The sequence below is a fragment of the Aspergillus vadensis genome, assembly GCF_003184925.1.
Source record: "Aspergillus vadensis CBS 113365 unplaced genomic scaffold BO88scaffold_3, whole genome shotgun sequence".
NCBI lineage: Eukaryota > Fungi > Ascomycota > Eurotiomycetes > Eurotiales > Aspergillaceae > Aspergillus > Aspergillus vadensis.
This window is the reverse complement of record NW_020292041.1, coordinates 1,338,554-1,365,717: the sequence shown is the minus strand read 5'-3', so window position 1 is coordinate 1,365,717 and position 27,164 is coordinate 1,338,554. Positions and strand designations below refer to the sequence as shown.

General features: G+C 49.2%; 9 protein-coding genes across 9 annotated transcripts; 4 read left to right on the top strand and 5 right to left on the bottom strand.

The window, feature by feature from the left end:
* Positions 1–41: 41 nt before the first annotated feature.
* On the top strand, positions 42–2,144 carry BO88DRAFT_332627 (amp dependent CoA ligase; the record flags this gene model as incomplete). The annotated part of the gene is made up of 10 exons (XM_025702732.1): positions 42–221; positions 273–325; positions 378–787; positions 847–1,082; positions 1,143–1,197; positions 1,251–1,344; positions 1,404–1,493; positions 1,554–1,677; positions 1,736–1,752; positions 1,811–2,144. 10 exons carry the CDS (start codon positions 42–44, stop codon positions 2,142–2,144), a joined length of 1,593 nt encoding a protein of 530 aa, XP_025566740.1.
* Positions 2,145–6,996: 4,852 nt separating this feature from the next.
* BO88DRAFT_173611 (inositol polyphosphate kinase KCS1) lies at positions 6,997–11,669 on the top strand. Its single transcript, XM_025701680.1, has 2 exons — positions 6,997–9,642; positions 9,713–11,669. The coding sequence occupies exons 1-2, from the start codon at positions 7,445–7,447 to the stop codon at positions 11,661–11,663; spliced, it is 4,149 nt and encodes a 1,382-aa protein (XP_025566739.1). The 5' UTR covers positions 6,997–7,444; the 3' UTR covers positions 11,664–11,669.
* An 865-nt stretch (positions 11,670–12,534) lies between these two features.
* On the top strand, positions 12,535–15,304 carry BO88DRAFT_402010 (MFS transporter). Its single transcript, XM_025705991.1, has 3 exons — positions 12,535–13,170; positions 13,249–14,170; positions 14,225–15,304. Exons 1-3 carry the CDS (start codon positions 12,905–12,907, stop codon positions 14,885–14,887), a joined length of 1,851 nt encoding a protein of 616 aa, XP_025566738.1. The 5' UTR covers positions 12,535–12,904; the 3' UTR covers positions 14,888–15,304.
* A 1,254-nt stretch (positions 15,305–16,558) lies between these two features.
* On the bottom strand, positions 16,559–17,040 carry BO88DRAFT_411835 (uncharacterized protein; the record flags this gene model as incomplete). The annotated part of the gene is made up of 2 exons (XM_025708055.1): positions 16,559–16,726; positions 16,750–17,040. The coding sequence occupies 2 exons, from the start codon at positions 17,038–17,040 to the stop codon at positions 16,559–16,561; spliced, it is 459 nt and encodes a 152-aa protein (XP_025566737.1).
* A 684-nt stretch (positions 17,041–17,724) lies between these two features.
* BO88DRAFT_173529 (uncharacterized protein) lies at positions 17,725–18,635 on the bottom strand. Its single transcript, XM_025701679.1, has one exon. The coding sequence runs from the start codon at positions 18,477–18,479 to the stop codon at positions 17,958–17,960; it is 522 nt and encodes a 173-aa protein (XP_025566736.1). The 5' UTR covers positions 18,480–18,635; the 3' UTR covers positions 17,725–17,957.
* BO88DRAFT_173424 (NmrA-like family protein) lies at positions 18,635–19,885 on the bottom strand. The gene is made up of 2 exons (XM_025701678.1): positions 19,509–19,885; positions 18,635–19,450 (listed from the first exon to the last, which is right to left on the bottom strand). The coding sequence occupies exons 1-2, from the start codon at positions 19,761–19,763 to the stop codon at positions 18,791–18,793; spliced, it is 915 nt and encodes a 304-aa protein (XP_025566735.1). The 5' UTR covers positions 19,764–19,885; the 3' UTR covers positions 18,635–18,790.
* Positions 19,886–20,724: 839 nt separating this feature from the next.
* Positions 20,725–22,922, bottom strand: BO88DRAFT_402007 (uncharacterized protein). The gene is made up of 2 exons (XM_025705990.1): positions 22,623–22,922; positions 20,725–22,548 (listed from the first exon to the last, which is right to left on the bottom strand). The coding sequence occupies exons 1-2, from the start codon at positions 22,634–22,636 to the stop codon at positions 21,141–21,143; spliced, it is 1,422 nt and encodes a 473-aa protein (XP_025566734.1). The 5' UTR covers positions 22,637–22,922; the 3' UTR covers positions 20,725–21,140.
* A 205-nt stretch (positions 22,923–23,127) lies between these two features.
* Positions 23,128–25,412, top strand: BO88DRAFT_173417 (uncharacterized protein). The gene has a single exon (XM_025701677.1). It carries the CDS (start codon positions 23,575–23,577, stop codon positions 25,066–25,068), a length of 1,494 nt encoding a protein of 497 aa, XP_025566733.1. The 5' UTR covers positions 23,128–23,574; the 3' UTR covers positions 25,069–25,412.
* Positions 25,413–25,820: 408 nt separating this feature from the next.
* BO88DRAFT_411831 (uncharacterized protein) lies at positions 25,821–26,969 on the bottom strand (the record flags this gene model as incomplete). The annotated part of the gene is made up of 1 exon (XM_025708054.1): positions 25,821–26,969. The coding sequence occupies one exon, from the start codon at positions 26,967–26,969 to the stop codon at positions 25,821–25,823; it is 1,149 nt and encodes a 382-aa protein (XP_025566732.1).
* Between the last annotated feature and the right edge of the window lie 195 nt (positions 26,970–27,164).

Here is a 27,164-nt window from a genome sequence, read left to right as displayed (position 1 = left end):
CCCCAATTCATGATGCGACAAATTTGTCCATTCCACAATTCATGACAGAATACAACCCGGACGATGTAGATGCATCTAAAGCCGTTCATACCGATACCTTCTCCAATGAAGCTCTCACGTATGGCGGTCTTCGCTATCAAGCTGCTCGTGCTGCCTGGGGCTTACAGAAGAGGCTAGGCCTACAACCTGGAAACACCTTACTTGCACTTGTTAACAATTCCGTAAGGAATCCATATGCGTCTACCAAGTATTCGGTCTGACTGGAATCGCAGAATGCCTTTGTTCTCCTCGCGCATGCCACATGGTGGACAGGCGCTATTTTCGCGTAAGTAGATGTCAGGTTGCATAATTGGGAACTAGGGTTAAGATTCCGATAGGCCTTTGAATACAGCGGCAACCCACCAAGATATATCACATGTTCTCCAGATCGTGAAACCTACACATGTAGTCACCATCGAGGAGAAGCTTAGCACTGTTCAGGACGCTTTGGCATCTCTGTCATTGACTGACATCAAGGTTTTGACTGTGCGTTGCAAGGTGGAAAATCTGCCGCAGTTTCCAGAAGATGTCACAGGCCAAGGAGATTCACAAACCCTTCCGCCATATGATCTCCAAGGGAAGAATTCCAAGGATGTCCCCAGTACTATCTGCTTTTCCTCTGGAACCACTGGAAAAATGAAGGGTGTGCAACTCTCCCACTACAACCTTGTCATGAACAGCATCATGATGCGTGCCTCTATGCCTGTCAGAGTTAATTCAACTGTTCGCGAAGTCTTTTTCGCACCATGTAAATCTCCCTCCTTCATAATCTTGATTTCCAGGTCTACTAATGCGTTCAAATCTTAGACTGTCACGTTTATGGTCTGACAATAGCGGTTTTGGCTGGCATGTGGGTCGGAGCCCATTATTGCGGCCTCGCGGCTTTCGACTTGGAATCCTTCTGTCGCAAGTCGAGTGAGATAAAGGTTACAGACCTTCATATTGTGCCCCCAGTAGCACTTGGCCTTGCCGCCTCGCCCATCGCTCAGAAGTATGACTTAACCTCCTTGCAGCGAATTGTCATTTCTGCTGCCCCACTGAAGGTAAAACCTTGAGCTTGATTTTTTAGACTGTGTGTGATACTCACTGTATGATTTTGCTAGAAATCGGTGCAGCAACTTCTCAAAAAGCGTTTTCCACACACCAGTATTTGTCAAGGTAGGTGTTGATACTTCTTGTTTCGATAATAGTCGGTTAACATCAAGATCAAGGTTATGGACTCACAGAATGCTCCGGGGGAGTGATTCATGAAATCGATGAAGATGAGAAGGCCTTCGGGTGTGTTGGCAAGTTATTTGCAGGAATGTAGGTTCTGTTGATTGACTCTCTCTAAGCAGCTATTCCTTTTGCTGATGCAATAACAGGGAAGCTCGTCTTGTCGACCCAAAGACAAACAAGGATGTCCCTCTCGGTGAGGAAGGTGAACTCTGGCTCCGCGGTCCAGTTGTTATGATGTATGAAACTCTGTCAACCGTTCAAACTTGCAAGCACAGACGTGTTTAACCTTTCTACAGGGGCTACGTCAATGACAGTGAAGCAACAAAGCGCACTTTCTCCGATGACGGATGGATCAAATCAGGAGATATCTTGAAGCTGGACGAGAACCAGAACTTCTGGGTTACTGACCGTCTCAAAGAGGTAAGATTGTCTCGTATTATCCCACAATGAAGATTTGGAGCTAAACCATAGCATTTAGATGATCAAATACAAAGGGTGGGTTATAAATTCTTTTTTGAAGTATCCAGCCCCTGGCTAACCACGATATTTCTAGGTTCCAAATTGCACCTTCAGAGCTTGAAGACATGCTTTTGCGTCATCCTAATGTGACCGACGCTGCGGTCTGTGCAGTTTACGACGATGCACAAGTGACGGAAGTTCCCCTCGCATATGTGAGTCTCTCACCAGAGACGGCGGAGCTGCCAAGCTCTGAGAAACAGAAAGTCCTTGATGAAATCCGCTCCTGGATGGACGGCCAATTGGCAGGGTATAAGAAGCTCAGAGGAGGTGTTTTCCATCTTCAGACCTTGCCCAAAACACCGACTGGCAAGATTCTTAGGAGACTCTTGCCGGCCAAGTTGAACGAGGCAAGGGAGGCTAAGCTTTAGTTGCTTCATTCAGAGGTGCCTGTATCATGCTTCTACTTGAAGCGGCTTTTACTACCTTTTTGCTATCCGTTTATTTGACACTCATGGGTGGTTGATTCTTGACTCGTTGAACGATCCCTATGGAACGGTAATAGTTGTTTGGATGGAAGCAATTGCAAAAAGGAAAGTGCATGATTGAAAGCGAAATCGCTAATTAGTATGCTTCATAGGGTGGAACCATAAAATTTGAATATCTCATACTTGTTTATCTTTCACCTTAATTCCTGACCATTTATGCGTCTGGTTGATCCAGCAGATTTGGAAGACAGAGCCCAGAGCCAGATTCTCGTATCTTGTTTCTAATATCAGCTTACTCATTTCGATTATTCTCTCTTCTTGAATATCATTGAACCTACCAATCAGCCAGCCAACTACAGAGCTTTAAGCCTGCAAATCTAGTGACACACGGGGAATCGAATCCCTGGCACTTTGATTACTTGACCTTATTCGGACCCAAAGGTGCAGGTGCAATTGAGAAAGTGCGTATCGCTAATTGTTCTAAGCTCCTTTGCGTATTTCGAGCAAGTTCCATATAGATTGTTACTCTGCTATATAACAAATCTGATATAGTACCCCCTTTCTGTATCCGAGCTCCTCGTCCGTAATTCTTCAGATAATAGAACCAAGCCATGGTAAATCTTCACTTTCTCGATATCTTCAGAGTTCAATGTTAAGCTTAGTAAAACAGAAATGAGTATCTATACCAGCCTCTCTGCACGTATTCCAGAATACATAATAGCAAGGTAAGACCCTCCTGGTTACTATAAAGGTAGATATATGCTCCGTAGAACTGTCTTTTATAGACTGTTTCCAATATACAGACCCGTATATCTAGCTATATAATCTGGTTTAAACTCACTGGAACAGTACTAGGCATTTGGCAAATTGGTCTAATGAAAACGGCTGAAGGATATTATGCTGATCATATGCACAATCACTTTACCGCGTTTCTGATCAAGAATTTATGTTAATGAGACACGATCTCCTACAAGAACACGTAAAAATATGGTGGAGATAGTGGGCAGAGATGCCATTGTATCTGTCTTCTGTGGCTTGCAACTTTTTTCTATGGGTGTGATCTATAGTCGTTTGATGTGCAGTGAGCTAGTAGATCTAGATATACTACTCTTTAGTCAGAATTCTCGCTCCGCTTCAGAGGAAGGGTTTTGCATAGCTATCATAGAAGTACCGTATGGATGTATCCCGCAGTGGAATGATGAGCTGAAAATTCTTGTTCTCGATCAGGTAGTTCATAAGATGTCGAATTGGAGTAGTAGGAGTCTCGTTCTACTAACAGAATATTCCCCGATTAGATATGCTAGTATACAGCAATTCTGTGCTCTCATTTTTGACCACGAGTATCTTATGACATTGTACTTCCAAGCAAGCAACATCCATTCATTTATAATCGAGTCACTACCCTGACTTAGTATAAATCGGCGTTTTCATAAAATGAGTGTCTGATTCTCAAATCCATGAAATGCACCACCTTCATCATGCTAGACTAGATTTCAAGGGGATATTCCAGTAAGTACTGTTAGAATAGTTGATTTACTAAACCTATACTCAGGAATTACTATGTACGTATATTAGCTCAGATTGACTGAGATGTTGCACGTCCATCCCTTCCTGCCCAAGCCTACCGAAGAATAAGTATTGCTTGGCCAGTGACCAGATCTTTCGCTTATGAAAATCAACTATCAGATCCGAGACCGGGCACCTTCGCAACTAATTCCTAATATTTGTTAGTAAGGTTCTACTACTCAGGGGGTGGCATGAGAGTGCCATAACATTGGTGCCTGCTGGGCAAGTAAAAGTATGCCAAGGAAGGGAAACTCAGACCCGAGAGCTCCGAGTATTTATATATATGTTTGGCTAATTGAGTCAGGCTCGGCATTGCTAGGCGAGAATGGACGGGGCGAGGCGACTTCTATTCGTTGGGTGTCCAGCCGTTAGAGAGAAGGATTACTAGTAAATAGTTGGCATGGATTAGTGTCCGTGTCCCTACTATTGGGTGGATGGAGCGTTTTTCAGTTCCCCTATCGATTATCTTGTAGCATGTAAGGGTCTAGGGAAGTAGACTAGATGTTCTCATGCTGGTATTTCCAGTGAAAGATCATGACTGACTGGACTCAAGAGTCAAAATCCGGAATCAGACCAGAATGTAGGATACTCGCACGAGAGTTCTAGCATTAGTCAATGTCAAGATGTTCGTACTACCCAAGTCACTACCGCAGCATGTATCTTCGTCGCCGATTACGTGCTACTTTAACGATATTTCACGCTGTGTTTCCGGCAGATAGTCAAACAACCATCAGAATTGCGCAATACTCGATGGTGGCTCACCGAAATGCAGCCTGTCTTGGCTAGACGCCGGCCAGCACGGAATCAATAAAGGCATGATGGCTCGATTTGAGGAATGTCAGTTCCAGTTTTCAACGGGACATAAAACCTGATCTGGTGACCCTCATGGAAATTCTTATTTTGCCCTTGCCTAGAGAAAACGGGATTGACGCGGATGATCCCTAACACCAAGCGATACACGTCATATTCGGTAGCAGTAGCGGATATATCTATCAACTTGTCCGAAGGGGCATGAGGTAGGTAGATAGAAAGGATACTAGGGAGTCAAATAGGATTTCAGGGAGGGAGAGAAGGTGGAGACCTATTAGTACTGATAGCGAGAAAATCAGGAAATAGTGTGGATTGTACGCAGCAGACTCGGTGAGAAAGGGGACACGGGAATTGCAAACAGGACCTAAATGAGGTTGTGAAGGACCGGCAGGGATGGAGTTCACGGCTTAGGCTTTAAGGCACTGGAGGATCTGGCCGTTTGGGCGCCTTATCAATGGGGCAGGGAACGGTTGCCAATAACCAACAAGCCGATCACGTTGACCAACCATTGGTCCATCCCGCTGGAACGGGGTTATGCGGGAGTGGGCCTCCAATTGGGGGGAATTGATAAGTGCGGGAATGTTGTTTACTCGGTAGTTGGGATCTCTTGTGGATGCTATTGAAGACTACTACGTACTACTTTTGACCACCGGTAGTATTGTCTCTCTCCCCCTTCAGACAGGGTGCTTCCGGAGGTTCCTGAGGGTTTCTCAAACCAAAACAATCATTTCCCCCCCATGCTTTGTTGATCAATCATCCGCCAATACAAACCAGCCGAATGGGTCAGATGCCACAAAGGAGGTTGTTATCTATCCAGCAGGTTATCTCGAGGTGTCTTATCGAGCGACCGTCTATCTCCGGAGTACGGAGTAAAATGCACTCTAATCTCTAGTTCCCTCGGATCGGCTTAGAGACCTCCATTAGTGGAATTCCCAGATCGCGGACCCCACCGGGGCACCAAAATCAATAGTACTAGCCTCGCCGCAATCAAGGACACTCCAGTGTGAATAGTCGCGTCTGCAAGGTCGTCGAACCTTCGAACCTTCTAAGGGAAATTGGTCCTGGTTCCTCACTCGGAAAGAAAAGGAAAAAGCAAAACCTCATCTCTTCGAGGTTACAGATCAACTTCGGGATTAGCTTTCAGATGCAAGCCACAGTTCCCAATTTGGGTTGACCCGTTCCGAGTTCTATTTCCACGGTCTCATATACAGTATTTACTTTGTCGGGTCAATCCAAATGTCTGTCGCTGCAATTGTTGAGCGAGGGAATTGGGAGAAACCTATCCAGCCAGCCATGTTCCGTGCAGGGCGGTAGTCTGCATTCCGAGTTCCCCGAAGGCGCCTGTGGATGGTGATTTGTTCCGCGTCCACCGTGCTGTGCAAGGGATTTCTCCTAGAAGAGTGCGCAAGCACGTCACATGCGAACCAGTGTCAATAGTCGCCCATGTGCCAAGGGGGCCTTTCCAGTCATTGAAATTGTCTGAACCTTTGACCTGGTCTGTACCATTTCTACTGGATCATTAAGGTGATTCAGTCAGAATGCTTCAGCACCGGATGTGGTATGCCGGACTATCAGACGCAGGGTGTTTCATCCACGGGACCATCGGGGTATGGGTTTGGGAATGACCTAGGTCACTTTTACTTCGAGTCTGGTCGAGAAGGGAAGGATCCGATAAATGACCGGGGTTTCTCACCCTTTGGACGACGGGAAAGGCCATTTTCACTGTTGATTTTACGTATCAGTTACTCAGATCTGTAAGTCGCCATTGGCTCAAATAATGTTCTCATGGGGGTACTATGAACGACTCGGTGACTTGGGCTCGAACAGAGTTCCAGTGCCTTGGACTTGGCTTCGGGGAGGATCATCAGTGGCTGAGAGTTCTAGAAAGAGGTTTCTTTGTGTGAAAGTCGGTACTAAGTAGACAGTTTGGACAGACAGACCCCATATCTGGACTAGTGGTTCAGTAAACATTTTTGGGTGAGGCAGAACAAGAGTCCACACTTCTACTACCTCCTGTAGTGTACTGCTATCTATCTACTCTGTATCTATCTACTCCATAGAAAAGGGTAAAAAAGAGAGGAAGATTTGACTTTCCCCAAATTTGCTCGAACGGGGGAGAGGCTCCACCCAAAGGCGGTGACGAGGATCCGCGTCATTTCTTCCGCGGTGAGCCAAACTGCTTCTTCTTCCTTTAGTTCCTTCTTCTTCCCTTTCCACTAGAACCATCTTGCTGCCTGCTATTTGGGGGAAAAAAAGGACACTACTGCTGCTACTACTGCCGGTTGACGGAATGTAAGATACTTCCTGCTTACTTGCTGAAGAAACTATTATTCTTTCCCCGAGAGTTTGTTCTCTCTCTTTCTCTGTTCTCCTCCCTGCTTGGTTTCCCTCTGCCTATACCCTATCAATTGCCGGGAATGCTGCGATCCTCACTGCCCACACCCCCAACCCAAAGCTACTAGTACCGCTGCTCACCACGCACTAGTTCCAGCCTCCGTTCCCCGATCATCCTTACCAACCACGATAACACCTCGATTTTAACCTGTCTTGTCTAAGCCTTCTGGAGAGGTTCTCAGCTCCCCTGCCCTTTCCATTCACCCCCTCCCCCACGGCCCTGCAACTAATTCCCAGCCTGTAAGATGCCCTTGCCCCGGAACGTGGCTGATGTTCCCTGATCTTCTCGATTGTCCCGGTTTTCTGAGTTTCTATTGCCAGTGACGCCAGATCCGCCTCTGCCCTTTTCCTATTTCCGCCTTCCTCGGTGAAACAACCACCCAACCCGTAACCTTCAGCCTAACAACGCTTCTTCCTTCTCGGCTCCTTTCGACCCTGTCCTCCTTCCTGCAGCTCCGACCAATGTCCTCCCCATGTCAAGGCCTCCATCTGCGACTGAGAATACCTGGTCAGGACCCCTGGTGACACCTGCCGCGTCTGCCCAACATGATTGCTCCGACGGGCCTGAACTCCTTCACGACAAGCAGCAGCGCCACCACGACGCTCGGAGCCAGCTCATCCACGACGATGTCGTTCAGCAAGTTCCCTCCCCATCCCGCGCTGAATCCCCCACGGCTCGTCAATGGGCCACGCCTGTGTCGACCTTTACTCTAAAAAGGCCTACTACCGTCCCCGTGGAACGGCTCTCCCGCCCAGACCGATCGCATAGCCCTCAGCTGTCCGAGAGAGATAGCATTTTTGCAACCCATTACCTCCCTTCTGATACCGAATCCGCCGTCACACCGCAAATTGCGCCCGTGCAAGATGTGCACAATGAACCGCCCGCTAGCCTGATACCTCCCCTCGAAGATGTTTCTTCCACTCCTTCTCCGATTTCCCCTCACAAGGTCCTCCCTCCCCGTCCTACTCACGTCGGCCCTTCCCACATGGAAGTTGACGTTCGCAGGAAGCATTCATTAGGCTCTCCCTCGTTGCTTCCATCGGCAGTCCCGCATTCTACCCCCCTCCTGCCGGTGGACTCTGATGCGACCTTGGGGAAGCGTTCCCAGTTGCCAAGACGGGGTTCGCATACATCAGTGTGGGAGAGCCTGCAACATCTTCGCAAATTTACGCCGGACGATGCTGCGACGAAGTCTGCCATTGTGGAGGATCCATCGCCTCATCGCAGTCTTCTTTCCGCTTCTCTAAACGATGCTTCCTTGGCGACGTCCCATGCCGCAACACGCTCTCCTACTAAAAAATCTCCGGCTACCAACATCGAAGTCATTTCTCAGCCATGGTCCGGGCAACAAATTCAGGACGGCGCACGTGTGATGAAACCCGAGCGAAGCTCGAGTCGGGGCCGCCGGGCCAGAGTAGAGCAGTCTATCGAAGCAAATCTGGCCAATGCGGAGCCGACCTCTCATGTGCGCAGCCGCAAGTCAAGCCACTACTTGGGCCTGTTTAAAGAGAACACCACATCACCAGATCGTAAACGCAAGGAAGAGCGCGCGGGTCGACTCGATGAGCTGCCAGAACCACACAACAAGCAGCAATTGACGGCTCATTCAGAACCTCGCTACTCCGGCGAACGCCGTGACTCGAATTTGCATATCCCGCCCGTGTCTGAGGATACGGGGTTGACAGGTTCCAAGAGCCTTACACATCTTTCTATTGCTGACGCCCCCCTATTCACGCCAGGCGCCGAAAGCGAAACTGGACCGCAGATGTCAACGGACAATGTGGTTAAATCCCAGCCTAGGGCCTTACCTCGCAGTTTGCTCGAGGAGATTCGCAACTTCCATCTTACTCCCGGGGGAGGTCATGGCACCTCGTTTTCACGGAGCATCCCAACCCAATATGCGGAGAGAAACCGAGATTACTTCTCCAAGGCACCCGAATTGCATGACCATGTCGAGTCACGTCTTTCTCCATCGGACGCGAGCAGAGAGCAGCGCCGTGGTTCGGGGCAGTTCGAGGAAGAGGAAGATGAGCAAATTTCGTCTGCTGTCTATTTCCCACACGAGCGCGTCACTCTCTCTGAGGAAGTCGATCAGGTTCAACCTTTTACAGATGGCCAAGATAGCGTGGAACCCGTTGATATCTCGACAGCGCAGAGTAGTCACGTTTTGGTGCCAAAGAGACAAGTCGTTCCTGAGGAGCAAGAAGCTAATCATGTGGACATATCCCTTCGATCTAAGAAAGATAGTAGAATCCTACACGGCGACCTGCAAGGCAGGCAGGATGCTCCCATAGACAAACTTAATGAAGAGTCTCTTCGTTCCATACCTGAGCGCCCTGCTGAATATTCAACAGAGTCCGAACCCGCGTCTGCCGACGAGAGCGGCATGTCTGTTCGTGATGAAGAATCCAGCGTGACGGATGAGGCTGAGGTGACGCCGACGGCCACCCCGACTCAGCGCTCTCGTCTGACCCGTCCGCGTCACAAGCATGAACCGGCTGGTCCGCTTGGGGCTGTGGAGTTGAAGCCTTATCGCCATCAGGTTGGGGGTCATACAACCGTTTTTCGGTTTTCCCGTCGCGCTGTTTGCAAGCAACTCAACAACCGGGAGAACGAATTTTATGAGCGCATCGAGCGCAGGCATCCTGAGATGCTGATGTTTCTGCCTAGGTACGTATGGCGGTGAAGCAGCTTGCCTGCAAGGCTGGTTCAATCAGATTTTGTCTAACTTGTCCTCCAGATACATTGGCGTTCTGAATGTCACCTTTTCGAAAACTCCCAAGCGATCGAAGACCCCAGCGAGCCACACGGAACGCCCTGATAGTAGCAATGCGATCCATTCTACTAACAATGCGGACAATGATGGAGTGGCCGCCGCAGATGCGCGCAGCCCTACTAAGAATGACGCCGAACCGCAGCGCATCTTCAGCCAGAAGCAGGTGACCGGCATAATTCCCCAAGTCATTCTCGAGAACAATCGTCATATAATCCCAGCCGATCTTTTCTCCCGCGGCCAGCGCCCAAAGACTGCTGACGGTTCCTTATCAGCTAATGGGCGCTTCCCTGGGGATTTCGGGCAGTTGCGAGACGAAGAGGCTCAGAGCTGCCTTCTGGATGGGTCACAGACCCTGAAGAAAAAGCAATGGGGTGCCACCACTGTGAACAGGAAGCTGCAAGAGCAAGTTCTGCGTGAAGTCTTCAGTCCACCTGCCGTGCACCATCACCGTCGCCATGCTCGAGGCCATCTCAATTTACCGAGGACATCATCAGATGGCATTGAAATCCGGCGGAGGGCCAATTTATCAGAAGACCATACGGCCAGCAGTCGCAGGACTATACCTGAAGAACCTGACTCCACACAGTCCGGGGCAATCGATATCAATAGGCAGACAAGTGACGGACCGGGTCTGTCATCTTCAGCATCGACGGCACTGGATGCGGGCCACAATCGTCTCGAGAAAGTGCGGACCGAAGAGTCCCCCCAACGTTCCAGCTCGTTATCCAGGACTCGGCAGGTGAGGCGGCGCCGATCTGGGAGCGGGTTGCAAAGACGGGGAAGCATGACTTCTGGGCAGCCGGGAGGCGATCTGCTGTTTTTTGATGATGAAGGTTACGGGGGTGATAAAGAGGACGGGATTTTCTCAATGGAGGGCGATAATCCGGTCCCTCCACCATCCCATCCTGCCACGAATTCTTCAATACCAGTAGCCCCCAAAGTTCCAGGAGCGGACTCTGTGCAGCTTGATAGCCGCATGGGTAGCAATGTCCTCTCCCGGTCTCCCGTCCGACCCAGCACCAATAATGTCGATGATGCGCAACTTCCTTCTAATCCCAAAGAGGCCCAGACCAGGAAAGATGATCGAGTGCAATTCTTTCTTTTGCTGGAAGATCTTACTGCGGGCATGAACAAACCATGTGTCTTGGACCTCAAAATGGGGACTCGCCAATATGGAATTGAGGCCAATGAGAAGAAACGCAAGTCACAGAGACGCAAGTGCCAGTCAACGACGTCCCAGCAATTAGGCGTTCGTCTTTGCGGCATGCAATCGTGGAATGTTAAAAAGCGAGAGTACTCCTTTGAAGACAAGTACTTTGGACGAGACTTGAAATCGGGGCGAGAATTCCAGGATGCTCTTACTCGCTTTCTCTACGATGGTGCAAGTTACAGAAGTGTGGCGAAAAAGATACCCGCCATTCTCGAAAAGCTGGCCAAATTGGAAAACATGATTCGGAAGCTCAAGCGCTATCGCTTGTATGCCAGCAGTCTTCTGATCCTTTACGATGGAGACCCCCATAATCTTGACAAGACATCTCAAAACAATGGCCCCTCCGGGTCGGCCAATATGCGAGACACTCTACAACGCCAAGTTTCAGATGATGGGTACTCGGACGTGCAGTTGAAGATAGTTGATTTCGCTAATTGCGTTACGGGCGAGGATGAAATATCGCCGGATGCTCCCTGCCCTCCACAGCACCCAGATGATATTGATCGTGGCTATCTTCGGGGTCTACGAACCCTTAGGATGTACTTCCAGCGCATCTTGAAACAGATCACCGAAGATGATTACGTTGAAAGAGGCGAAGGGGAAGCGATTGCGCTTGGCTCCCAGCACGCCAGCCGCGATGATTCGTCTCAGCGCTATTGGGACGAGAATGTACTGGAGACTGACCCTGGCGAGGTTAGCTTCTAGATCCGGGTTCCATCAACCTCTGGCGGTTGGAACTCGGTGCGCCTTTGTATTCTGTTTTATCCCTGCCTTCACTCCTTTTCGATCCTCGGGCTTTCGAGCCAGAGTGACCGGGGTTGCTTTGTCCCTAATGTCCGCATGGCAAGTTCTTCTTGTATTGACGGCATGTGGCATCAAACTTGCATACCAAATAAACACAGCTGGCTTTGGCCCTTCCCATCTCGTGGGGCTATCGCTATACCCACGCTGAATAATGTTAACCGATTACGATGACGGGGGTAGATGGGTGACATTACAACTTGTTTTTCGGCAACATACATTACGATATTGACGAACGATCATGGCATGATGCTCACCACAGACACCTTACTATCCATGCCGGGCGCATAATAGAAGGTCTCTGCTTGGGGGCCACTACATTCTCATGGCGTGTATGAAACTGATTTTCTTTTTTTTTTGATTTGGCCTGGCCCCCGCAAAGGTGCGCCGGTATTGTTTCCTTTACGCTTTTTATTCTTTCTCGGACATGTGTTACTGATTATACCTCCTGGGGACTGGTCCGATACCCGGGGACTTTTTAATCCGTGCTTTTCCCAGCTTCTTTCCACAGAGTGTTGTTCGGTAGTTGTGTTTGTGTGTACATACCTATAGGCGCTGAGCTTAGACCGGGGACAGGAGAATCGAATATTTATAATGGTTATTAAGATGTCAGCCGTAGACTGTAAAGTGACAAACCAGCATAAGGATGCTACACTGGATGTGTGCTGCCCAAGGCCTTCAGGCATCAGGCCACGTGATAGCGGCGATAAGCGGTGTGGTTATCGCCTCACGCCTTATTATCTAATCGCAGCTTGGCTCATCGCCTCGTCAGTCACTCAGTCAGCAGCCCATCTCCGCATTCCCTTCTCCTCACCAATCTCAGGGGTTTGCTGGTTCCCAGTTTCGATGTCTGGGAGGTCCTATTGGATGTGTTGAAGGCCTATGGTTCTTCTTTCTCTCCCTTATACTCGCGTTGATTCATCTTTCTGGTTTGCTGTCTTCTGATTTCCGTTTGCGGAGCACTAGTTTGCGGAGAACTCACAGACAGGCCCATCTTGCCAGGCACGCTGTTATCTTTCCCCTGGTCGGACCCAAAACACATTACCCAGGCAGCTATTGCCCGCTTCATGCCCTCGAAGGATTTATAATCTGTGAAAAGTCGTCCTCATCCAGATCGCGCTATCACTATTCATAAGGGAGACACTATGACGCCATCCCGTGATAAGCAAGACCCAGCTATCGACAAGCGGGATTTTGATGCTCATCGCCCGTTACTAGATGATGCAGATGCTGAGGCGGATGAGCAGCAGCGAGGACACATACAGTCACGGGCAGGGTCATGTTTATCGGCCACCAACAATGACGATGGCCTCCTGAATGATGTTGTCGACGAGATCTTAGAAAGGGATAGAAAGAAGATGGCCAAGGAAGTGGTGCGGGTTAGCAGTTTTGCTTGGGGAGTTATCAGCTGGTAAGATCTCTTGTGCATGTAGGATGCGCTGATTACATCCTCGTTGGATAACTGGCTAATCGCAATTGTGGTCATCAGTCTTGGAGCTGGTAGCATTACCGCATTCTCGCTATACGGACCCCTGTTGCTCACTCGCCTCCACTATACTCAACTCCGGGTCAATGCTGTCGCGATCGCCGCAGAGGTCTCGATGTACCTACCTGTTCCGCTTTTCGGATATCTTTGTGATCGGTACAGCCCATCTCCGCTGGCTTTATTCTCTGGTTTCGTGTTTGGTGCTGGCTACCTTCTGGCTGCACTGGCCTTCAAGAGTGGACCGCCTCCTGATGCAGGTGGCGAGGGCTGGCCGTTTTGGGTGATGATCGTGGCTTTCATTGCCATTGGCGTTGCTACAAGTTGTATGTATTTGGCTGCGGTCGCAACATGTGCCAAGAATTTTGGCAGGGGTAAGCATAAGGGCATTATGCTTGCTGTTCCTATCGCGGGGTTTGGCCTTAGTGGCATGTGGCAGAGCCAGGTGGGAACGTACTTCCTGTGTGACCGACTTGAGGATGGTGCTCGTGGCGATGTCAATGTGTACAAATACTTCTTATTCCTCGCGATCCTGTTGTTCTGCATTGGTGTAATTGGCACCTTTGCCCTCAGGATCGTGGATGAGAACGAAGACAAGTACATCGACGAGGCAGTAGAGGAACTGGAGCGCAGTGGCCTTCTCGAGGAGAGCGAGTTCTTCCGGCCCAGAAACGAAGTTAGAGCCGCTTATGGAACGTTTTCGCAGGCCGACGACGGCACTGGATCCGATGGGGACCAAACTCTGACACTTCCAGAAGAGGAACGAGAAGCAGCAAGACTTGAGAAGGAAAGGGAGGAAGAAGAGCGCCGGAAGAAGAACTGGCTGCTGAACTACGAGACGAGGATCTTTCTTCAGGACAAGTCAATGTGGTGGCTTGCGATTGGCTTCTTCCTGGTCACTGGACCAGGCGAGGCATATATCAATAACGTATGTTGCGTCCAATATACTTTGTCGTCTCAAGCTGACTGGGTCGCTCTCTAGCTGGGCACAATTGTCCAATCTTTGACTCCTGTATCAAACATCACAAACGCCTCATCACCTGCAGGCCTACCATCAACCCATGTCAGCACCATCGCGCTGACCTCCACCATTGCCCGACTTCTCACTGGCTCGCTCTCCGATCTTTTCGCCCCGCCAGCGACCCATCTCTTCCCCGGTCCTTTAGAAAGTAGTCGCCCTGCCTCCATCACATCGGCGACCAACCGCACCACCTTCACCCGCCTTGCATTCCTCCTCCCTTCCGCCTTCCTCCTCTCCATCGGCTACCTCCTTCTCTCCTCCCCTATCCCCCTCCAATACCCCGGCTTCACCCACCTCACCACAGCCCTGATCGGTCTCGGCTACGGCAGCGCCTTCTCCCTCGTTCCCATTATCATCTCCGTCGTCTGGGGTGTTGAGAACTTCGCCACCAACTGGGGTATCGTTGCCATGGTTCCAGCCGCTGGAGCAGCCGTCTGGGGATTGGCGTACTCGCAAGGATACCAGGACGCCATGGACGATGGAAATGGCACGAATGACGGCCAATGTCATGGCTGGAGGTGCTTTGGGTTCTGGGCCGTGGGATGTACGGTAAGCGTCTGGATAGCCATTGGGGCTTGGTTGATTGCGTGGAGGTATTGGAGACGGCGAGGAGTCGTTGTTTAAATGTTATAGAAACCGTCTTTCCCTCGAATAACCACGGTTTTGGGTATATTTGAAGCTGTGCTTGTGTTTCGCGTTATATTAGCCACTCGCTGCATTTTCTTGCTTCCTTTGTTTTTCCTACCTCATTTGGGGCGGGGCAACTTACCCCCTCAAGGGTAGTAGTATCGATTTTCACATCCGCTGATTGATAGTCCATGCTGCTGCTATTGCTATTTTAGCGGGTGAAGGGGTCTCGGATCATTCGTTTTACCACACTATACCTTACTTACACGCGTCTATCGGGCTACTAGAATGTCGTTTCATCATCCATCTATCTATCTATACTATATATGCATTGCAGAGCATGCATGGCTTTGAGCTGAACCAATTGAATTGTTGTAACACATGCAACGTGCACTTTATTACGTCAAAGATCGCTTCATTTGTTAAAGCTTGTACTAAACTCAATGTGAGTATACTGGCTGAAGGATTGTTATACAATAGGTTATTACACTTGATAGCAGGTAATCCAATAGTATTGAAGCTGTGTATGTATGATGCAATAATGTATCTCTAACCCTTAACCCCACCCTGGGAATAGAAAATAGCAACAACAACAACACCCTTAAGATTTTCAGAGACAAGACTAGATGTAGTGTATAGTATGGATGGATTATATAGTGATAGTAGTACCTTGTAATATGAGACCTTCAACCATTGCCCTGACGATGATCTCGATGTAGCAGAGACAAAAGGAGAGGGTATAGAAAAGAAAGGTCCCTTAATATTATCCTAAATGTCACAGATATGGGTTCGCTCGATGCTCCGCTTGATACAATTAGCGCAGCATTTGGCTCTCACCATGTCGTACGTGGCTGCAGGTTTTGGTCAGTTTTGGGTTGCAATGCGAGAAAGCAGGGATTGTAGTAAGTACGTACGTTCGAGACAATATATAACCGTTTTGCAAGACTGTTCTTGGTGGTGTTTTGTCTGCCATGCAGGTTTAATGATGCTGATGTAACACGGTAGGGTGGTGTGGACACTGTTGACGTGGAATGGATGTGTGAAATAGTAGAGCTTGTCCTCCATGATCTCCCATATTGACTGTTGGATGGTCGTTCGTACTTGATTATCGATAGATATAGTCTCTCGATAGTGTATGTGGAAAGATGCATAGGATAGGAGTAGCATATACGGGTGAACGATGTGGGTTGTAGTGTAGATGGAATGGAAGGGTGAAGCTGAGAGTAAATCAAGGGTTGTTCTCCTCAGATGTCTCCAAAGTTTCTTCTCGTGGCTGATTGTACGGCAAAGCAGGGTTGTAGACATTTTACCCAGACTATACCTCGCAATTCTTGTTTGTGCCTTGCGTATAGCTTTTTCTCGTTCATTAGGGGTTTTTGGTGGATTCAGGTCGATGCATCTGGTCTGATAGGACAGAGAGGAGGCTTAGACCAGTGTTAGAGATGGGGCAGCTTTGAAGTAATGCTCATAGGTGGTGTGGGCTTCATTGGGTCAGTCGAATACGAGGACGGTATATCGTCCATGGGTTGATCAATACTCTCCAGATCGTCTCCACATCAATTGGGAGTTCAATCCGGCGGGTTGCATAGTTGTTGTCCGCACAAGACCTCCGGAAAACGGACAGCAACTTATTGAATGTCGGTCTCTGCTTCGAGTCATTAACGGACATCAGACGCAGCATATCCAATCAATACCCTCGGGGGTCTGCCAATGTTCTGGAAACATCATCTTTTGCTCTTTGTAATGCCATTGCCTTTGATCTTGGCTTTCTGGGGCATCACGTCTGTAGATTTCGATCATTTCACGACTGTCTTTCGGATCTCTTCTGACGTAATTCTGCGACGTTTTCCATCACTGACATCAGACACACTAGGAGAGGTATGGAGAATCCCTGTAGAAGCCTCGCCATGGCTGGTTGTCTTCGTTGTCTTGAATTGGATTGCACGGATCATCTCATCCATCCATCCAACGAGCGTATACACCGCATGGGCATTGACCACGTACAGACAGATTGGCTGTAGCTGGTCATGCTTTCTATGCATATTGCTTGGGTCATCCGTTGAGTCTTCTGAGCCAGGCCAATTGATAGCAAGTGAACCCGTAAAATCTTGAAAGAACAGCATTACAGAAGTGATGTTCAGTGAGTACATGTGGTACATCGGGCAGTTCTCTTCAGGATCCTCTTTATCCACGAGCATCGTCCTCGTTCACCGCATCACTCATGGTTGTGGATGGGGTGCTCCAAGTGACAGGAATGTATCGCCAGTGTCCGTTTTCGAGCACGGCCTCTCTCGCATCAAGGCAAACTGTCGAACGAGTGGTGATGCAGTCACATTTGTGTGAGTTGTTCATACCGTGTGCAGTCCATTGTGACTGCAGTGGTCTTTCGATGGAATAGACGCCCGATGATCCGATTCGATTCGGACATCTCCGTATACTACTCGCTTTGTGGTGCAGCTCAGATATATCCAGCCATCTATCAGCTTTGAGACAGAAGCGTTAGCAAGGATGGCCTCAAAATAGGACAACGTAATGAAGGGCGTACTAACTCCACTCGATATACTTCCCAGTTCCCCAGCGCATCCCACGTTCGGCACCATTCGACAAGAGGCACAATAAACCTGGTGCTGGTGAGTATATCCCTCCTATCCAGCGGTGTGTGACTCTCTGCCCCTCACCACCATCATCATGATATGATAGGGTAATGTCCTTTGTATGTGACCGTATAGACACATTAGGACCGAGTTCCACTACCAGGCGCATGGGGACGTTATTAAATCGTCTCTCATAATTGACCGAATGGTTACATTCGATGCAGGTTCTCTGGCGCTGATGGTCAAATACCTGAGACAGCACTTCTCCATACTCACGCCGTTCCGATCAGTCTCGAGCACAGGCGGTGCCAGAGTGGTCAAGCGGGTGCCATTCACAGTGGTTCTGCTATCCCTGGATGGCCCACAATCACAGCGTCCATAGAGTAACCCCATCACGTGTGGCAAATGGAACCGCGACCAGAATCCATAAGAGAGGGATTACCACTTGACTTCATCAGCAGTTGATCCCGAGTTTATCCCGTTGCATGCAGAGCCAAATCGCTGTATTCTTTATACGACATCTGACAGCCCCGTCGTGTGACACTCTCCATCCTATTGTTAACAGGATAAATCCACGTTCCTGAGCATATGGTCTTCGGGTTCGTCAATATAGACTGAAACAGAGAAAGTAGTTGGTCTTTGTTCTCTCTAATGGGATTGTGAGAGGACATGGATGCAACTGAGTAGGAAGGTGAGGAGGCATTCTCAGAGGTCCATTGAGTAGGGTGACTCAGATTGTAGACTGGATGACGCTGAAGGAATGAAGACGGTAGAAATGATCGAGAATGGACGAATAGAGGCCATGAAAAGTGAGAGACACTATATATTGAGTATACTGAATATGTATAAAAGGATATAGAGATTAATATAGATGAAAGTGATGAGAGAAGGGAACTGTGCAGATAGGAAGACGGTAGGAAAAGGATGAAGAGGAAGAGAAGGGAGGGAGAGAGGGAGGGAAATAAGTAGTCGGAGGAGGGGAATGCTGACAACATGTGACATGGAGGTATCTCGAGTACAAGATGCAGAGTGGTCCAGGATGGGGTGAAACGCGGGAAGTAGGAAGAGAGACGGATTGGCTAGACCTCCCGTATCCAGAGGGTTATGAGGACTTGAGTTGTACAACCACCCAGGGATTCTCATTCGACATTAGGTATCCATACAGATAGATAGAAAGTACAGTCCAGGCAGCAGCTGAAGTAGGTAGTAGTACAGCAAACATTGCTGGTACATAAAATGACAAGGTTATCAATTTGAAACTTTTTTCCCAGAAGTCAAACATGGAGAGCAGTGGTGTCAGACCACCTTAACGCTTCACCCATTCGCTGTCCTCTTCCAGCCACGCTTCAAAGTTCTTCAGGCCAGGATGCGTCTTCTTTAGACCTTGAATATCAGCCCCATAGCCGTGATCGTAGAACCAGTTGAACATAATCCGCAGATCAGCGACCATCCACATCAATAAGTAACAAACCACCCGGTATGTGGTTGGCACCGTCTCCCCCGTCTTTGCCTTGAACTTCTTCTGCATTTGTTCAAATGTCAGGTCATCTCCGGCGAGAGAGATACACTGATTCTTGTGGTTTTGTGGCTCGAGGAGAGCCTTGGCTGCAAACACCCCGATATCGCTGACCGCAACACACTGCAGCGGTTTGCCCTGCAGGTAGGCATCCCAGGCCGTGGCAATCACCTTGCCTATGAAGCTGGGGACAAGATTTTCGAAAAAGAACACCGGACGGAGGACAGTCCAGGTCATGGAGCCATCCTTGGTTTGCTCAAACAGATGGTGTTCGATGTGATGTTTGCTGATGAAATGGGGGATATTGGTTGGGTTATCGGTGGAGGCATCACCACCGCGATCGACGGAGCTGTAGACGAAGTGTTTGACATCTTGCTTGATGGATTCATCGATCAAGGCTTTCCCTTGGATTTCTTCTTTATCTACATTTTGGCCTTTTGCCATAGGATTCTATCTTTCGTCAATTAATTCTGCCGCATGGGTTGGAAGTAACATGGTTGGGTACTACCTGAACACTAAAGACACCAGCAATGGGCCGAGTGGCGAGTTTCTTCGCATTTTCGAAGATCTCGGATGGATGATCAAGGTCGCCCTGAACTAGCTTAATTTTGGGAGACTTTCTGGCAAGCTTCTGCGATGTTCCTGACTGCGGGTTGCGGGTCACGGCGAGGATCTCAACGTCTGCATCCCGCGCCAGCAGAGCATTGATGACCGCACCACCTTGATTGCCAGTGGCTCCAGTGATGAGTAGAGCTGTAGCCATAGTTGATAGGATGAATCGGAGTAATTATTCACAGCATTCAGTCGTCCAGGAGTAGGATACTAGACAATAGCTGAAGACAGCATTCTATGGCGATACGCATAAGGCCGGTCGATCTCCCGAATCTGTCATGTTGAGGTCATTGGGTGGCCGCACCCGGAAATGCCTTGCGCACCTGACTAATAAGGCCACCAATAATTACTAAGTAGAAAAGTCTGAACAATTGGCTGGTTGCAATGATCTGAGTCATGATAGGGTCACTCGGTTTCTTTCCCCTTCTTCTTCTTCTTCTTCTTCAACCCATTCTTGGGTCCGACTCGGAACTACTACAAAAGCCAGTCCAATCCGGCAATAAGGGCCAGTTACGCAAGGCTGCAGGAAAAACCGTAACATTACCATACAGCCCCACCTGCAAAACAGAAAGAAAAAAAGAAAAGAAAATGAGAAAATGAGAAAAAAAGAAGGTTGAGGGATATAATCATAACCAGCAGCAATGATGCTAATGCCCAGACATTCAAACGCATCGAAATTTCAAGGCAAAAGTTGTACAGGGCTAGTCTAGAACCCACTAGTAAAGTAAGTACCTCAGCAGATCGACATGGAGAAGCCGCCAGCGTCCGAGGTTATAACGTAATACCCCGCAAGAGGAGAGGAGATGTTGTGATCCATCTAGACCCCCTTTCTTACCCCATCGACCCGTGACCTGCCCGCATTACGCTAACGAGGGAGGAGCTTCCCTCATGGCAAAAAACTCAACTAATTAATTAAATTCTTGAAGGCGGTCATATGAACCTAAAAGGTTTGATTTTCCCCGTGGCCGAGAAAAGTCTCTCTGACTGGTTGATTTAAGTTGACCGGGTGGCTAAACCCGGTTGGGGATGACAAAGAGAAATGGGGAGGAGATCACGACACTCGCCTGAAATGGGTTGCAGCTCCACCAGCCCAGGCTTCTCTCCACCGCAACTGCTGCAATTTGTTTCCACTTTGACCACTTCACCTTTCCCAAGAAATGTGAGTGAGTAAGTAAAAGTAAGTATCACGAATGACTGATTCCGGACCCATCCATCCAACCACCGCAGATGCCATTACGTACGGGAAATTCCCCCAGTCCTCCTTTCCCCCACAACATTACGTACCGCTCAACATCACGGTGTTAGTTGCTCGTTGTGCAACAAGCAAGGAGTTTCAGGGACAGAGGGACTGCCTGTCTAGCTGCTTGGTCTTGGTTGGGGATCGGACGAGAGGAAACGATACTATACTGATGTCTTGCTAATCATGCATTCTCAAGGTCTTCTGCTTGGACAGACGACTATTGCTTCTCTATTAAGGAAATGAAATATGTCTTCACTATATACATGCAGTGAGATCATTTGCAAACTTTTATTTCACATGCTCGCTGTCTCCAGTGGCCTCTCGTGGGCAATTTAAACAGATGCTCTGGGGTCCGGGGTATTTTCGGGTCGCTGACAAGGGGAAGGACTCCATAAACGGTGCAAACTTTTCCTGAACTAAACGGCGTCTCCAGTCTCCGGGACGCTCAATCTCCTCGCCCATATCACTGCGGTCGGATTGATACTCCTGGCTGTTCCTCCGACTCTGTGGGTAGACGCCTCTCCGACTGGGCTTGTAGGGCAAAGGTAAGGGTGACTTGGCCTTCTGCTGCTGCAAGCGTTTGCGAGACCGTTGTAGCTTATCCAGCCCTCGCGCAATCTCATCCTTGTTTCCCTTGAGAGCGTCACTGAATTGGAAGCCGAAGATTGGGTTCACGTGCTCAGGATCGTCCTCAGGATAGGCGTAGTGGTAACTGTAGTCCCGCTGATGTCTATCCTCGCGCCGGATCTCCGCTTCAGTGCGAGGCCGCTGAGGAAGCAAGTGGATGAGGTTGCATACATAGAGGGGGAAGTCGTTGGGCGAGAGGCGGAAAAATAAGCGCCCGGTATCGTTGGGATCAATGCGCGACTGGTCCCGTTGTCGAAGGGTATCACGGGCATGGTGGAAGCTGATGGGGTTGGGAGTGGCAACCTTCTGATTCGGCTGTGCAGATGCCAGGGTCCCCGCCGAATACTCGAAGAATTGTCTGGGGTTCCTCTCCCCTTCGTAAATGACCAGCTGCATGCCCTTCAATTTTAACCGATCCAATTCTAGGAGTCCGCCATCCCAGAAGGTGTCCCTCCAGGTTTGCTCAGCATAGCGGAAATGGACATCCACAGAGATCGTAGACAAGCCATGGAACGCGAGGCTGATCAAAGAAAGCGTTTCGTTCCATTCGGCCAGATGTGTCTCTACGCTCTGCACCAATGGAATCCGGATCTTGAGATGGGCTATGGAGGCCACCTGCCATGCTTTCAAGGAATAGGTGAAGTTGGCAAAGCTGCCAAGCTCTTGGGTGAAAAAGGTGGCTCGACTATAGGGAAAGTGTCTTGCCTCTTCGTATACCTGACGACAGGTGCGAAGGAAGCCGAGACTAAGCGCTGGATTCCTCTCCAGGGATTTGGGGCAAGGATAATGCCCGGAAGCTATGAGTGGACCATGGCCGACGTAGATGTCACGACTGACTGTTTGGCCTTGTTTTGTTTGACATCCCAGATGTGAACAGAAGCCGTCCCAGCTATTACGATTCGTCTGGTCCGCCATGAACTGTCGCCGGGCTTTGTACCAGCATTTGTCGACCGGGCACCAGACAGGAATGGACCTGCGTTGGATTTCACAGACATCGTTATCGTCGAACACCGCCTTATAGATTAGGATCCGGATCTCCGCCGGTAATGATAAGAGGTGTCGCTTGGGGCTTAAGACAGTCAGCAACAACATGATAAGAAGAGTTGTTGGGAGAAAGTCCCAGGGGAATAGCAATGAGCATACCGATTTGGTTCCATGGCTCATCCACAGTATGTTGAAAGTCACGACGAGAAAGGTACGAAGGTTACTATACCCTCTGGGCAGATAAGTAGGGACGGGAAGGTGTTTTGAGATAGTAATGATAGTATAGTATAGTATAGAATATACTACAAGCTAAAGCTACCCAGGCCAGGGGCAGAGCATTAAATAGATTGGAAAGAATACGACAAACCAGCGGTCAACGAGAAAGAAGCCATTTGGCACAGTGAATGCCCTGAACGAGTTGCAGGAACCAGGCATTATTTATACAATTTCTGACATAATGAATTGATCTTTTGGGGAAGTAAGAAGAGCAGAAAATGACGCGATGATCCCATTGTTGCAGCAACTCGGAACTGGAACTCCAAAGGCGGTGGGTATTTTTGGTATCCACCCCCGCTTCCATACTGGTACTAGTGTGTACTGAAATACTAAAAGTAGCCCAATTCATTCCATCCCTCCGGGAGTGAGCCATATTTAGTTGATCGTCCCAACGCCAATCTAACACCAATCACGCTGACCCTAAATGCACACTAACCCCGTAGCTCGCACACCACAAGTCGCACTATCGCTCGAACTACCATGCGTGGTCGCTATCTCAGCCTCTCTCTCAAACAGGGGTCAACGGTTAGCTTGCTGCTCAGCCTCGTCGCTGGTAGAGAGGGTGTAGTGAACAGCCACAATGGCCTCCCTCAATGTCGAGATAAGGACCATGGACCATGAGGTATAAAGGCGTCATCTAGAATGTCTGGCGGATGGAATCAATAGACTTTTCCTTCTAAGCTTTCAACTTACCTTATATATTTGCTAGAGATTTTTGTTCTTTGCGCTGCTTGTGTTCTACGTACTTGAACCGCAACCACTGAGCAAGCGCTTCCCCTTTAGTTGTCTATTGCATATCCAGCCTGCCCTTGCTGCCCATCCAGCACACCACATAATGACACGCCATCTCTCCGACATTCTCGGAATCTACCCAGAAAGCCAGTCCTGCGTTGGCTGGGCGCCCTCACAGGGCCGTCACTGCCGCAACCCCACAAACGCCAGAAACCGCCGACATGCAGTTTCCCTTCTCGACCAAGGGACCCGCTTGCTCAAAGCCGGTCAGTCTATTGATCATATACTTGAGGAGTTGGCTCCTCTCGTCCTCTGCCGACATTATCATCAGAACCAAGCCGCCGGCCTAAGTAATACTTGGGTCTCTCGGGTCGATGAATACATCGCTAAACATCGATCTTCTCCTAGGATCTCGCCGAGTAGATCGATGCCTCGGCGGTCACCGTCACCAAGGATGCGTGATGAAACAAGAATCATAGAGAATAGACTTGCGGAACTCGAAAGGAAGATGCAGGATGCAATTCGTAAGGCAGAGCGAGCGGAGTGGGAGAAAGAGCAGGCGAAGAGAGACGCAGAGCGCACTAGACGGGACACTGAAGACATGGTTAGACGAAGTGCGGCTATGGGATATGCCCGAGGACAGGAAGAAGCGAGAAGAAGAGCCTCTCCACCTCCTACTGTTGAGACTGAGACTACTACGGTGGAACAAAATGAGGCGTACGGGTTCCAGAGAAGCTCGGTGTCGAGTGGCTTGCTGTCTTCACGAAGGCAGGATGCCCTTGGAGGGAGTGTCGAGACAACCTTGCAGGTCAACACTTCTACCAGCACGAACGTGCAACTACACAGAAGCACAGTCGTTAGCACAACCAGGGTCCAGAGGACAAGCGATGGCTCAGCTACTCCTGCTCAAGCTGAACGACGTGCTGCTACCCCGAGCTCTGTGTCCAGAATAGTCGAGATCGGTGATACTAGCGATGCGCTAGCTACTCCATCTCCTGCCCAGCGAAGCAGCACCAATGTTACCTCCGGCTCCAACACCACGAGCTCGAGCACAATAAGAGCAATTAGCCTTCCCAGCGCAGAAACCGAGTCTGCCAATACCACAACTACACTCAACAGTGAAGAGCGTCCTTCATCCACAACCACTCAAGGACCCGAATCCACCAATCCCACAGGAACCTCAGAAACTTCCACTCCAAACCCTCAACTCCCGAGCCCTCCTCCCTCAAACAACGAAGAACCTCACTCTACTCCCACAGGCACCCCAGAATCCACAACTACCCAGGAACCTACACCCCAGTCTACCTCTATTGCCTCTACCTCTACCTCTACCACCCCCACTCCCTCCACTCCACCCACAATCTCAGAACATGGCATCACCCGCCACCCCATCGAAGGCGACTGCTGCATCTGCCTCTGCCCTCTACAGAGATATCCTACCCAATACAGCCATAACCCTGAGGACGACACCTCTGTCGTCTGGTGCCAGAAGCAATGCGGAAATAACTTCCACCGCGAGTGTATGGATCGGTGGATAGCTTCGGCGCTTGATGGTGATCGGCAGACGAGTTGTCCGATGTGTCGGGGGAAGTGGTGATAGCTCTTTCCTTTCCCTTAAGTCGTCGATTTGGTTGTTTGTGAGTTGTTGGGGTCGGAGTTTGGGATATATTCCTGTTGGTTATTGCATGAGTTACGATTCATGGTGTTATGATGTGATTTGAGGTGATGTGATATCCTTGGTAATCTTTCGCTTTGATTGCTGGTGTTGGTGTTGGTGGGTAATACAATACCTTAATGACTTCTAGCTCATTTATACTATTTGTTATGATACTTAAAGGTTGCATTCTATTTTTATGCAGTGTGCGTGGTATTGTGGGGTCTAAGCTCGTAGACTATACTACATAGAGACTGTATTCCTTTAGTTTACTTGTTCATTCATGACTACTGTTTACTTGCGTAGTGTGTCTATTAGTCTACGGAATATAATGGAGTAGAATAGGAGTTTGAACTTGATTGATTGAATATCCATTTGCAATAGCCATAACCAAAACTGACATTTGATAACAATTAGACTGTCAGATATTATTGAACCTTCTGAATCATTAACTCGAGGTGAAACACCAAATCACATTCTCAGGCTGTCACTCAGCCTGTCACTGATATCATCGCCATCACTTTCGCATTAAAAACCGAAAGACAACCGATTAGCAGTGAAACAGAACGCATGCATCCATGGGTATTTTTGTGTGTGTATATATATAGTATAAATCAGACCAACAACAAGACCGAAATATGATTTTGGTAAGTGCTGATATCATCGAACCCCCATATAACTGCCACTGAGGGGTATCACCATCGCTCATCGCGCACAGGATTCATACCGGATACGGCGCCCCAGTATTGTCTTGAATAGCTCCTGTTATAGCTTTCAGGATATTGCGACGGTGGGGACTGAAGGACCGTATTTAAAACATCGTGGCGCGGCAACCTGTACTCCCGGCGGAAAGGGATGCCGGACGTGTCCACCGGATTACACTGCGAATATTCTGCCCGATGGGTCTTGCGCGGTGCGGATGGTGGAGAATAGCGTTGGGGGATGATCAGATGAGAAGGTGTGCAAGGAAGCAGCGTTGAATACCATTGCTGGTTGGGCGGAGTTGTGGCACCATTCGATCGGTAAATAGGTGCAGCCTCGCCCTGAATCCCTGCGTTGGTCAATCGGGGGGTTGCCTTGAGATAGCCTGGCTGTTGACTAGGTGGTGGGCTTTTCAAGTCGGATACACGCAATGGGGCTTCCTTTGGTCGTGGGGCCCGATGCGGTGAGCTGAAAGGAGAGCCAAGGGGACGGGGAGATTGCACCTGGTCAGACTCTGTGTCCGAATCATTCGCATACCATGATTGGTTCGCAACAGGAATATCCCCGTAGGTCCCTGACTCTGGACTGCGAATAGGGATGGAAGGCGGGCGACGAGCACGAAGTTGTTCATTTGATTTCTTCAGGAAATCTTCATACCCTTCCAGGGTTTCCATCATGCTGATCGGTGGATGGAGCTCTGAATCACTACTAGCCAGATCCCTCATCTTCAGAGTTTGGCTGGCAGACATCGGTTTCGGTGCCGGGGTAGGGGTCCCCAGTCGTGGCGGTTGATTCACATGCACGAAGTTGTCACAACCATCGGGTGGTGTATTCTTCTCATTCAGACACATCTCCATATAGCTGTGCACAATTGGGACACCTGCATTTTGGCCCTCCAAAACAACATATTCGGAATCGGAGCAGTCTGAACAGTTGGTGTCCACCTTGGCAAGTTTGTCCTCACATGGTCGACACTGGTAAAAGGGACCTTTCGGCAGAAGGTCATGGACAGTGGTGACCTTGTGGTCCGGAGGGTTCTTGGTGCCCTCGCGCATTGCATTCATCATGTCAACGCAGATATCGAGGCTGAAGTTTGCAATATGGCCACAGTCAGGGTTGTTGTGGAAGGTGTACTGGCACATAATGTTTGCTTTGGGTCTTAGGCAGATTTGGCCTTTATAGGATGCGTTGGAAGATTTGGAGCAGTTGTGAACATTGCACACGCCTGGATTCCAGAGAGGCTTATATGTCTGCGATACGGAGGAGAGGACAAAGTAGGAGAGCAATACCATTGCGTTCTCGTTGAGATTCCGATCATAAGCCATAACGCTGTCGGG